At 55.9% G+C, this 12,199-nt stretch overlaps 1 protein-coding gene across 1 annotated transcript; it reads left to right on the top strand.

Moving 5' to 3' along the window:
• The first annotated feature begins 540 nt into the window (after positions 1 to 540).
• On the top strand, positions 541 to 11,520 carry CCDC124 (coiled-coil domain containing 124). Its single transcript, XM_065931588.1, has 5 exons — positions 541 to 586; positions 6,175 to 6,344; positions 10,105 to 10,294; positions 10,810 to 10,924; positions 11,065 to 11,520. Exons 2-5 carry the CDS (start codon positions 6,186 to 6,188, stop codon positions 11,270 to 11,272), a joined length of 672 nt encoding a protein of 223 aa, XP_065787660.1. The 5' UTR covers positions 541 to 586; positions 6,175 to 6,185; the 3' UTR covers positions 11,273 to 11,520.
• The last annotated feature ends 679 nt before the right edge of the window (positions 11,521 to 12,199 follow it).

Raw genomic sequence — 12,199 nt, 5'->3', positions numbered from 1 at the left:
TCTGTAAGCTGTTTCCTCAACCTGGAGGGCGCAGTGTTTTCGTTTCTCTATCCCTTTCTTCCGCTCCCTACCGCTTAAGCTTCGCAGTAGGGAGGCAGACAGTGAGGAGCAGGAGAGCGGCTTCCAAGCACAAAGCAATGGCAAAGGGCCTAGGAGGCTTCCACAAGCGAAGCGCTTATACCGGCCACGCGGGGACCGCGGTTTCTGGCGCGCCCTGGCGGCCAAGCAACTCTGGACTGACGCCGCCAGACCCCCGTGTGAAACCGAGGACGCCGTTTTTCTTCTGGGCAACGGCCATCTTGGTAAGGACAGTGGTCCAGTTTGTAGTTTCTGCTCCCCTCTCCTGACTAGTTAGTATATGAAGTGAGCGGAAGAGATGAGGATTTATAAAATATTCGCTTCTTGCAGACAAAAACAAATAGCGAACGCCCTCGACTTGGACTGGAGATCAACGCAGCATTTCCTCTACCAAGATGGCGACAAAGCCCAGACGTAATCAGCACGCGCCGCCTAGGAGGGGGTCTCCATGCGCAAGCCCCGCGGTGACGTCACGGGGGTGCGACCGGGCCGGCGCCGGGGGAAGGAGGTAGGAGCGACAGCGGCGCGGGCGGAGCCGGGGGGCGGGGTGCGGGTGAGCCCCGCGGGGTAGCAGGACCTGAGACCACCTCCCCGGGAGGGCTGGAGGTGGGGTTCTCAGAGACGGATGCTCTTCCGACCTCCAGTCTCCTGGGTTCCCGCGGGGGCTATCCCCATTTCCCGGAGCGGACGATTGAGATCCAGCGGGACAGCGTCGTGTTCGAAGCTACTTAGTTCTGGTAGTGCTCCTGAGCAGCTTACAGGCTTGGGGGTGAGAGAGCTGGGTACGGACGTCCGTGGCCTCATGCAATAGGATCAGGGCTGGAGAGTGGGACGACGGGCTGGAGGAGCCTAGAAGGGGTAGCTGGAGGATTTCTTGGAGGAGGCGGCGTTGAGTTTCATGTTTTATTCTATGTCTTACTTTCACATCTAATCAGCCACGTGGGTCTTGATTCCCTCCTAAGTGTACTCCCTGCTTTAACCAAAACCACTCATTAGACCCCCTCCTGCTTGAGTTTCATGCTTTTGTCTCAGTCCTCCGTTCACCATCTCAGCAGCCCCAGAGGGCTCTGAGGTCCTAGGAGGGCTGGGAGGTCCTCCGCACCTTCCCATTACCCTGGAATAGATATCCGCTCTACCCAGCCTGCCTCCCCCCGACCACTGGGGGCTTGGGTTTCCCCACACCCTTAGGTTTTTCCTTTGATGTCTCCTCCAGGAAACACTTTTGACACTCTCTGGGTCAGAAGCTCCCTCCCGACTTCTCCTGGCACCTGCATGGTCCCATCGCAGCTTTGATCTGGAATTAACACTCCTGTTGTCTATATCCCACCCAGCCTGGGAATCCCGTTTAATCTGGAAGCCCATCGGCACTGCCTCTTTCCCCAGCATCCCACTGATAGTAGGTGCTGCAGTGCATGTTTCAGTTCAGTTCAGTCGCTCAGTCATGTCCGACTCTTTGCGACCCCATGAACCACAGCACGCCAGGCCTCCCTGTCCATCCAGCAGTGCATGTTTACTGAATGACAAAGTGTGTGTGTGTTTATTAAACAGAAGAAAAGCTGTCTGTTTTAATCAGCTCTGGCTGCCATAACAAAATACCACTGACTGGGTGGCTTAAACAGCAGAAATGTATTTGCTCACAGTTGTGGAGGCTGGGAAGTCTAAGATCAAGTTGTCAATCAGTTTGGTTCCTGGTGCAGGCTTCTTCCTGAATTGCTGCAGATGGCCACCTCACTGTGTTCTCACATGGTGAAGAGAGCAAGTTCTGGTGTCTTTTTCTTCTTAAAGGGGCACCAGCTCTGTTAGATTAGGACCCCACTCTTACGACCTCATTTACCCATTATCATCTCCTCAGATATCTTGTCTCTGAATACAGTCACATTGAGGGTTAGTCAGTCACAAAATCAACATGTAAATTTTGGAGGGACATAACTATTTCAGTCTTGGCCTGAAGGAGGTGGTCAAAAAAGCCCTTTTCAGGCTTTGGGATGGAATCAGAGTCTTAAGCACCAGGGGGAGGGGAGGGGATCCCCCATCTGAGTTGCTGTGAGTGGGCAGGGTTTTAACAGGAGGAGGGAGGCGGGTGTATCAGGTGACGGCACAGCTAGAGAAAAGGCTCAGAGGCTGGGAGGAAAGTGAGGGGGAAGAGAAATGAGAAGCTGAGTTTGGACACAACACAGAGTGTGAAGCAAATACTGAGGGCACCCTGGAAATAAATGCTTGTTTATTCATTTGCTCAAAATATTTTTGAGCCCCCATTGTACAGGACACTGATGAAGGCTGTCCCAGCCCTGCCCTTGCGGACCTCTCAGCCTAGTGGGGGAGATGGTTGTTGTTCAGTTGCTCAGTTGTGTCTGACTCTTTTTGAGTCCCCATGGACTGCAGCAGGCTAGGCTCCTCTGTTCTTCACTATTCCCTGGAGTTTGCTCAGATTCATGGCCACTGAGTCAGTGATGATATCCAACCATCTCATCCTCTGCCACCCTCTTTTCCCCTTGCCTTCAGTGTCTCCCAGCATCAGGGTGTTTTCCAGTGAATATACTCTTCGCATCAGGTGGCCAAAGTGTTGGAGCTTCAGCGTCAGTCCTTCAAATGAATATTCAGGGTTGATTTCCTTTAGGATTGACTGGTTTGATCCCCTTGCAGTCCAAGGGACTCTAAAGAGTTCTCCAGCACCTCAATTCGAAAGCATCAGTTCTTTGGCAGTCAGCCTTCTTTACGGTCCAACTCTCACATCCATAACATGACTACCGGAAAAACCTTAGCTTTGACTATGTGGACCTTTGTCAACAAAGTAATGTCTCTGCTTTTTAATACACTATCTAGGTTTGTCATAGCTTTTCTTCCAAGGAGCAAGCATCTTTTAATTTCATTTGTTCAATAATCCTGTAAATGAACATAAGATAGCAACCCAAACAAGTACCTCAAGAGAAAGTTTGTCATCTGAGAGTCAAGGGGAGTTTCCAGATAGGGTTCCTGAAGGTGGCAACACTTTTGCATTGGGCCCCGGAAGTTTCAGTTGGAATTAACTGGGTAAAAAGAGGAACAAATGTGGAGGGCACAGCAAGTGCAAAGGCCCTGAGGTAGGAACCTGCATAGTAGGTTTGAAAAAAGGCAAGGCAACTGGTGTGGCTGCTGTTGAGAGGGTGAGGGGGAAATGGGGGCGTTTGCTCTACTGAAACTGACCCCCACCGACTTCTTAGTGCTCTCCTGGGGAGTCCAGGGAGGTTTTCTGGTGGGCACATTGTAGATGCTCAGTAATGAATGTTTGATTTAGGGGGCTCAGGAGCAGGATGGGGATCAGGCTGGCATATTCAGCCCTTTCGTGGCAGGTTTTACAGCCTGTGCATAGAGGGACTGTAATCAACCCTACTTCTCAGATGAGGAAGCTGAGGCTCAAGGGGAGCATGTCAGCTGCAACTGCAGAACCAGGACTCAACCCTGAGTCTCCTGGGTCCACTGATCTCCCCAACTGTGCCCTGCTCTTCCCTGTGGGACTCGGTCCCCCATCTCAGCCTGGAGGGCCTACCTCTGTGTCAGGGCATCAGCGGCCTCAAGACCTGGTCTGCCTTGCTGTTCCCTGAAGGGCCAGCTGGCAGCCTGGGGTGAGGCAAGGATTGGGCCAAGTTGGGACTGAGTGGCTGGGCCTGGGTTGGAATCTGGGCCCATCCACTAAGCCACGGGGTGACCTTGAGCATGTCACCCTGTCACAGCCTCAGGTTCTTCATCCGTAAAATGGAAGAAAAGTACCTGGCTTTGCTGCTGTCAGGGGGTGACAGAATGTAGACTGCAACATCAGTCAGTCAGCGTTCCGGTTATTGCCCAGCTCCATCTGACTCCAAGCCTCTGGCTCTGCCCACAGCACCATCCTAATTCCCTCAGTATTGACTGCCACCCTCAGCCCTCGCCCACCCACGTGACAGCATGAATCAGAATATGTTCATGACCTGCTCAGAGCTGCCTAAAAGTTCTCTGGTGCCCAGAGAATAAAATCCTTGTTCTTCATTACCCCCAAGATCCTGATCCATCAGCCTCTCACTTCCCTGTCCCCTCCCCTCCCTCCCTCCCTGCAGCACTCCATGCCCCCTCCTCCCTCCCAGTTTCTCTCTCCCCCTCCCCTCCCCCTCTCTCCTCCCCACCTCCCCTCCCCCCTCTCACCTCCCCACCTCCCCTCCCCCCTCTCACCTCCCCACCTCCCCTCTCCCTCTCTCCCTTCTCCCACCTCCCCTCCCCCTCTCTCCTCCCCACCTCCCCTCCCCCTCTCTCCTCCCCACCTCCCCTCCCCCCCCCCCTTCTCCCACCTCCTCACTCACCCTACTGGCCTCAGTGGCTTCCATGCTTTCTCTAGTGCATGACTTTCCTGCCACAGGGTCTTTGCACATCCTGGGCCCTCTGTCCAGGCGTCTCAGCCCTTCATTCCCACAGGGCTGCTTCCAGTCCATCTTTCAGGTCTCAGCTTGGCCATCACCTGCCAGGGTTGTGAGAATTCACTAAGACACTGTGTGTAAAACACTGCAACTGCTGCAAATGGGAGCTGATGTTAAGAGTTTCCAGAGGGGCTCAAGGTGGATTTCCCCTCCTCCATAAGCCACACAGCTAGGAGGTGGGTGGGGGTGGGTTGCCTGGTGGTCCTGAGTCAGGATGGACCCCACATTCTCTCCCCTTCTTTCTTGGTTGCTGGGCCTACTTCTCCAAGATTCACTGAGGGACTGAGCTGGAAATTCTCAGTGGGGAGAGAATAACTCAGGAATGAGGAACACCAGCCCATTTCCCAGATGAGGAAAATTGAGGCCCGGAGAGCTAAAGGCTTGTGCCATGACCTGGCAGTGCTTGTGTCAGCACTCTGGGGGAGGCTGCTCTTAATTTCTTGGTTTCCCTTCCTCCCCTGAAAGGCAGGCTTTGGAGGTGAGGCCCCAGGCTCAGGCCTGTGCAGCTTGGCTAGGTACCCTGACTTCCCATCTTCAAAAGGGAATAAGGATGACCCCCGTGTTTAAGACTTTGTGCTGTGCCAATGTGCTGAGTCGCTCAGTCGTGTCTGACTCTTTGCGACCCAATGGACTGTATCCCGCCAGGCTCCTCTGTCCATGGGATTCTCCAGGCAAGAATCCTGGAGTGGGTTGCCATGCCCTCCCCTAGGGAATCTTCCTGACCCAGGGATCGAACCACATCTCCTGCATCTCCTGCGTTGCAGTCAGGTTCTTTATTCACTGAGCCACCAAGGAAGCCGGTTTAAGACTTTGGGAGCATTCAGTGAGGTTGGGCCAGATAAAATGTTTAGTAGGGGGCTGGGTGTGGGGGGGTAGCACTTCCCATTTGAGTGTATCATGATTACCCCAGCACCCAGCGTGGGGCTCACACCGAGCAGGCGCCCGCCCTGGACAGCAGCTTTGTAGTTGTTGTAACCTCTCCTGGCTGTGTGAGCCTGGGCCGGGTCACTGGGAGTTCAGGGCAACTGCTTACCCAGGGGCAGGGCATTCAGTTGTGGGATCAGAGGAGTGTGGCCTCAGAGGTGGCAGAGTGGGAGGGTCGTCACAGACTGACCCACAGGGGTCTATAGCAACATGACTTGTAAGAGCCGAAAAGTGGAAACCACCCACAGGTCCACCATCGTGGACAGATGGCTAAACATAATGTGGTCCGTCCATACAGTGGAATATTATCCAGACACAAAAAAGGATCGAAACACTAGCACATGCACAAACGTGGACAAACCCGAAACATGGTGCTAAGTGAAAGAAATGCAGAAGAGGCAAATCCACAGAGAGTAGATTAGTGGTTGCTGGGGGAGGGGGTTGTGGAGTGATAGCTAATGGGGTCAGGTCTCCTTTTGGGGATGATGGAAATGTTCTGGAACTAAAAAGAGGTGATGGTTACACCGTATTGTGAATGTGCTAAATACCACTGACTTGTGCACTTTAAGATGGTTCCTTGTGTATTACGTGAACTTCACCTCAGATTTTTTAAAAAGAGATTAGTGAGTCTGAAGCCCTGGTTTTATAGACGAAGCCAGAGGCCCCAAGGGGGTCACGGCTGCACAGGTGTGTGAGGCTGTGGATGGCGGATGCCCTTGACTTGCTGTTCCCTGCCCTCGTCTCACAGCCTGCTGAGGGATGCCCAAGAAGTTCCAGGGCGAGAACACCAAGTCGGCAGCGGCCCGGGCACGGAGGGCTGAGGCCAAGGCAGCAGCTGATGCCAAGAAGCAGAAGGAGCTGGAAGATGCGTACTGGAAGGATGAGGACAAACACGTCATGAGGAAGGAGCAGCGCAAGGTGAGTCGCCCACCTGTGGGCGAGGCAGGGTGGGCAGAGAAGCGGAAGGTGGCGAGAAGCCCCGGGTTTTCGGCCTGAAGGATGAGGCGGCATTGGACATGGAGCACGGGCAAGGAGGGAGACAGCAGCAGAGGCAAAGGCTTGTGCAGAGTCCCTGAGGAGGCCGGGGTTTGGCACGTTTAGGGAATCACAAGCCCTCCCTGGGTTTCTCTCCTTTATGTGATGCCAAGATTAGACGAGACTGGCAGTGCCTCACCCCTGCGCATGCAGGGACACCTGGCAGCACCTGGCGGCGGAGGGGCTCCTGGCGTGGGCGGGCCAAGCTGCAGGAGGGTGCTCCCACCCAGTGGTCCCACTTCCGACCTGCTGACGCGGCTCTTCTGGGTGTTTATAAAACCACCAGAGGGCAGGGATAGTCGACTCTCTTCTGCTGGGCCACAGTGCCTGGCACACCGTGGGTGCTTCATTGATGAGAGGTTCAGGGCTGACGCTGACCCACTTGGTCCAGTAGGTGGCGCCAGAAACCATTCTGAGCCGCTTCTCCTCGCCTGGGCGGGTCCCAGGATCCAGCCGGGCTGACCCAGGTTCTAGCATAGCAGTGGGGACACACCATCCGTGCATGCCCAGTTCTGGGAGAGCCTCGGTACCTTTGTGAGTTTTTCCCATTGTCTTTTTGCGTAGGGAAAGACAGATCCTGCCTTGTTGGTTTTTTTTTTTTTTTTTTAATTTTGGAAAGAATCATGAAAGAAAGGAAAGTGAAGTCGCTCAGTCGTGTCTGACTCTTTATGACCCCATGGACTGTAGCCCGCCAGACTCGTCCATCCATGGGATTTTCCAGGCAAGAGTACTGGAGTGGGTTGCCATTTCCTTCTCCTCTGCCTTGTTTTTAGTAGGAATTGAATATCACTGATTCCCTTCCCCCTCAACCCCTCCTCCCCCCAGTCTCCCCTCCCCGCTGCTATATTCTGGGTCCATGGACATCTTTCAATTTTTTCTTTTTTTTGGGCAGCTCGCAGGATCTTTGTTGCCCGACCAGGGATCGAACTCGTGTCTCCTGCAGTGGGAGTGCATAGTCCCACTAAACTGCCAGGGAAGCCCCTGTCTTTTTTGACTGTCAACATTTTGACAATACAGGAAAGTTAAAACCCAAAAGAAAAACGAGTGTCAAGGATCTGTTACCTAGACAGAAAAGCCAGAGACCTTTCCACAGTCCCAGAGGCAGCAGTCCAGCCCAGCCCAGCCCAGCCCAGCCCCGCTCCTCAGGCCTGCATGTTGGGCTTCCCATCCTCCGGGTGAGGAAACCGGGGCACAGACCAGACAGGAAGCCCAGGTCACGGGGCTGTGAGTGGGGGCTGCAGCCGGGCGGGGGTCTGCCTTCAGGTTTGCAGTGAGTGTCCTTGCCCCAGGGGCGTGGCCCAGGGAGCACCTGCCCGTCCCATCACCTGTGCACACCCTGGAAGGACGCACAGGCGGAGGTCAGACAGGCAGTAGGGACCAGACAGGCTCTCAAGGCCACTCGACCTGTGGCTGTAGCACAGGCCACCGAACACAGATAGAGCACAGCTTAATCAAAACAGGCCACAGTTTGCCAACCCCTGGTCTCCAGAACATTCCCAGCCCCCATGCCCCTCCCAGACAGACCCCTTCCTGAGCGGTTTTTATTTTTTTGCTGCAGCAGCAAAAGTGCTGAAACCTAACCACTAGACCACCAGGGAACTCTCCCCCCTGAGTATTTTACATGGAGCCTCTGATGGTTCTTCTTCCTCACTGGCTGATTTTCTGGGTTCTGTTTATCCCTCTTCCTGCTGATGGGTGAGGGGGCCCACAGTCTCCACAGCACACCTGGTCCCTCTTTCTTATGTGACAGTTGCTTTAAAAAGATATTGTTTCTATGAAAAGAAAATTCGTGTTTGTTCTAGAGCACTAAAAAAACCCAGCACCCCCCCAACCATGTGATACCAAAGGCTTTTCTCACTCGATGCAGTACCCTACAGGCCATGTCCTCCGTTAAATGGGATCTTGCAGCCAGATTTCTCCCTGCTGCCAGGCGTCAGCCTCAAGCTGGGCCATAATTCATCGCCCCGCCCGGAGGGTAGCATTTTGTCTCCATTTGTTCCATATTAAGCAACTCGGCAATGAGCACGTGACTCTCTGGGTTCCATCTCGATTATTTATGAGGCTCATTTTTGATGGCTCCGGAATATTCCACCAGTGGCCTCATCCTTCACCCGTCACCAGATGCTGCCAATTGTTAATTGCCCTTTGTAAAAAACTGCAAGTGACTTTTTCAGAAAAACTCTGCTGAATGTCAGAGTGTAAATGCTCATGTTCCTGCCTCAGTCCCATGTCCCAAGAGACTCACGGCCACAGTCTGCATGTCCTTATTGGGTTCTTGGAGCCTTCTGGAATTCATTCATACATTCGTCCAGCACACTTTTACTTAAGCACCTACTGTGTACTGGGCCAGGGCCTGCCTCCGGGATGAACCAGATGATTGAAAGACTAGAAACAGGGATTTGTGGGACACGGGAAAGAGCCATGCAGTAGGGCAGGTGGATAGGGAGCCAGGACCTCAGGATGAGCCAGAGTTAACCAGGAGAGGAGGCTGGCAGTGGCATTCCAAGTGGGGAGAACATCTAGTGCAAAGGCCCTGAGGCAGGGTTGTGTTGCGGACAGGGTAAACATGGGCTGTACATGCACCACGCAGCGGTCAAGGAGCCTCACGAGGACCAATGGGGAAACCAGTGGGGAAACTCCGACTCAGAGCACAGTGGCCCTACCCCAGGCACCTGACCTCAGATGTGGAGCCCAGCAGCTGTGTCCAAACAGCCTTGACCTTTAAACCTTCCTCCTTTCCTATCAGTCAGGCGGGTTGGAAGGCAGAGGCCCGGTCCTTAGGAACCCCTCTTCTGGGGCCCTTAGCCCTGTCACAGGGGGCACACACAGACCATCTCCAAGGCACGGAGGGTGGGTGGCAGAGTTGCAGGCAGTGGGTGGGCAGACGGGGATGCCTGCAGCGCAGGGCTCTGTGGGGGTGCTGGGTGGGCGGCAGCAGAATATCTCAAGCCTGTGGCCACACCGCGCTACACATGAACCAGAACCTCGTGTTGTCCCTGGAGCAGTGGAGGGCCAGCAGCCAAGAACAAGTACTGTAGGCTACACGTCTCCTCGACCAGCTGGCATCAGAGCCTTCCCGGGGAGCCAGCGTGGGATCAGTCCCAGCCTCTGTGACACCCAGCGGGGAACACTTCAGCAGTGCCTCCCCAAGGCCTGCTGGCCCATAAAATAACCACTGCCCCAGCTGGCAGATGGGTTCCGACCCTCGAGTGGCTCCTGTCGCCTTTGTAATCCAGTACAAACCCTTCCCCATGCCCCTGAGGCTCCCCGTGGTCCCAGCTGTGCTCTCCCCACCTCTTTTCCCTTCACACTTCCCCTCCTCACTCTAACTTCTTGCCGTCCCTGTCACGCTAGGTGTTTCCTGCCTCAGGACCTTTGGACCTGCCATGGAAGAATGGACTAAGGACTAAGCCACTAAGGACTCTCCTCTTCCCCAGCCTAGGCATCACTTTTTCTTCTGGAGCCCCCCACCCCACTGCCTTGCCTAAGGTTCCCACAGACATGTAGGATGGGAGCCCCCAGGCAGGCCCATGGTGCTCCGTGTCCTTACGACTAGCATGGGGTCTAACACACAGCAGAGTCCCCATCACATGGGTTGGGATGCCACTGGGGCAGGGTCCATGCCTGACTCTCCATCCCTCAGGAGGAGAAGGAGAAGCGGCGCCTGGAGCAGCTGGAGCGCAAGAAGGAGACGCAGCGGCTGCTGGAGGAGGAAGACTCAAAGCTCAAAGGTGGCAAGGCCCCCCGGGTGGCCGCCTCCAGCAAGGTCACCCGCGCGCAGATTGAGGAGACTCTCCGCCGAGACCATCAGCACAAGGAAACCCCTGACCCAGGTGGGGCACGGGCCCACGCTGGAGCTGCCCTTTTACCTGAGAAACGAGAGGCAGTGGGTCCACCCCCTGGACTGAGTCCGGAGGACCGCCTCACCTCCAGGGAAGCTGTGTGGACTCCGCAAGGTGTAGGGTGGCCGGGTGGGGCCTCGGCAGGCCTGGCTCTGAACACAGACGGTAGAGGCACACACGTGTGTAATGATTTACGCCGCGCCTGACCCTAGCCTGTGCTCTCCCGGGTACCCAAGGCTGATGTGGTGCCCCGAGGCGAGGAGGCAGCAGCGGCTTATGAGGTGTCTCCTGAGTGGTGGGCTGCAGGGAAGTCAGTCAGGGGGCTGGGGGACAGAACTGGCCCACCCCGGTAGGTAGGACTTGCGGAGGGGGGTCGCGTTTGCATCCTCAGTCCTCTGCCTGCCTCCCTTTCTCCCCTCCGTTCTCTCATCTCCATGGAGCTCAGCATCTCTGCTCATGTCTCTCTTTCTGGTACATCTCTGTTCCCCGGCCGCTCCCACCCGCAGCCGAGAAAGCCAAAAGCCACTTGGAGGTGCCGTTGGAGGAGAACGTGAACCGCCGCGTGCTGGAGGAGGGCAGCGTGGAGGCGCGCACCATCGAGGACGCTATCGCTGTGCTCAGGTACCCGGCAGAGCCTAGGCCTTGGGGGCGGGGCTTGGGGCGGGGCGGGGCTTGAACCTCGGGTGGGGCTAGGCCCCGGGGCGGGGCGCACCACGCCCCAGCCCCCCTGACGCCTGCGTCCTCGCCTGCGTCTTCACCAGCGTGACGGAGGAGGCGGTGGACAGACACCCGGAGCGCCGCATGCGGGCGGCCTTCACTGCCTTTGAGGAGGCGCAGCTGCCGCGGCTTAAGCAAGAAAATCCCAATATGCGGCTGTCGCAGCTGAAGCAGATGCTCAAAAAGGAGTGGCTGCGTTCCCCGGATAACCCCATGAACCAGCGGGCGGTGCCCTTCAACACCCCCAAGTGAGCCTGGAACTGGAGGAGCCGCCCGGGCAGGCGATCAGGGTCGCAGCCCCACACGCCCTCCCGCTGGGCCAGCTCCAAGGGCTACAGAGATATCTGGGGCCATGGCGTGTGTCCTAGGGGCTCGGTGGCATCACTGGCCACATCTCCCGCTACAGGTCCCAGCTGCAGTGACACCCCTGCCCTTCTTGCGCGCACCAGAATCCTGGGCCTGAGTGCCCAATAAAGGTGGCCGGTGAGGCAGAGTGTGCACTTGAACTCTACGTGGGTATGGGTCGAATACGTGAGTGGGTGGTGGGAGGAGAGCTGGAATGAGGGGGCCACCAGAGAAGATGGGGGCCCCCAAAGCGCTCCTGTCCTAACAGGCTAGGTGAGATAGTGTAGAGCAGACAGTGCTCTGCTTCTGCCTGGGCCAGTGGTCCAGTGAGAGGCCTATACCATCGTCCCCTGGAAGCTTTGCTGGGTTGCTGCAAAGGGGTAGTTCAGAGAGGCTGAGGCACTGGCTCCAGGTCACACAGTACTGCAGAGGTAGAACCAGAGGAGAGTTGGAGGCAAGTTGTTGGCATCCTGAGACTCTGGCCCCGAATCAGCAGCCAGGTCACATACTGTGTTGGGGTCAGGAGATGCAGGCTGCTCTGCTGTTATTCCAACCAGGGAGGCATCTGGGTCGAGTCCTGGGCAGGCTTTCTGGTGGAGGGTTTCTTTAGAGCAGGCGTTTGTGGGAAATGAGTCAGATTCCATTGCAGAGGCAGGGCACTGGGTAGGCAAGGCCCTGGAAGCTGGAGTGGGCAGGTGGATCTGGGTAGGAATGAGTCGGAGGCTGAATGTCTGGGAAGGGCTGGGTGAGATCTCAACGTGATTCTGGCTTCCTAAAGCTTAGTTGACCTCAGGGAGCCAGTGGAGAGGAAGGGCAGCTGGGAGATGGGCCCAA

The sequence above is a fragment of the Muntiacus reevesi genome, chromosome 1 (assembly GCF_963930625.1).
Source record: "Muntiacus reevesi chromosome 1, mMunRee1.1, whole genome shotgun sequence".
Taxonomy (NCBI): Eukaryota; Metazoa; Chordata; class Mammalia; order Artiodactyla; family Cervidae; genus Muntiacus; species Muntiacus reevesi.
This window is presented reverse-complemented; position numbering and strand designations above follow the sequence as displayed.

What these genes read in the sequence shown, in the direction of transcription:
- CCDC124 (XM_065931588.1), top strand. Translation starts at nt 6,186, where the DNA reads ATGCCCAAGAAGTTCCAGGGCGAGAACACCAAGTCGGCAGCGGCCCGG. An exon ending in CAAGGAAACCCCTGACCCAG is followed by an intron (nt 10,295 to 10,809) that starts GTGGGGCACGGG and finishes TCCCACCCGCAG; the next exon opens with CCGAGAAAGCCAAAAGCCAC. An exon ending in GACGCTATCGCTGTGCTCAG is followed by an intron (nt 10,925 to 11,064) that starts GTACCCGGCAGA and finishes CGTCTTCACCAG; the next exon opens with CGTGACGGAGGAGGCGGTGG.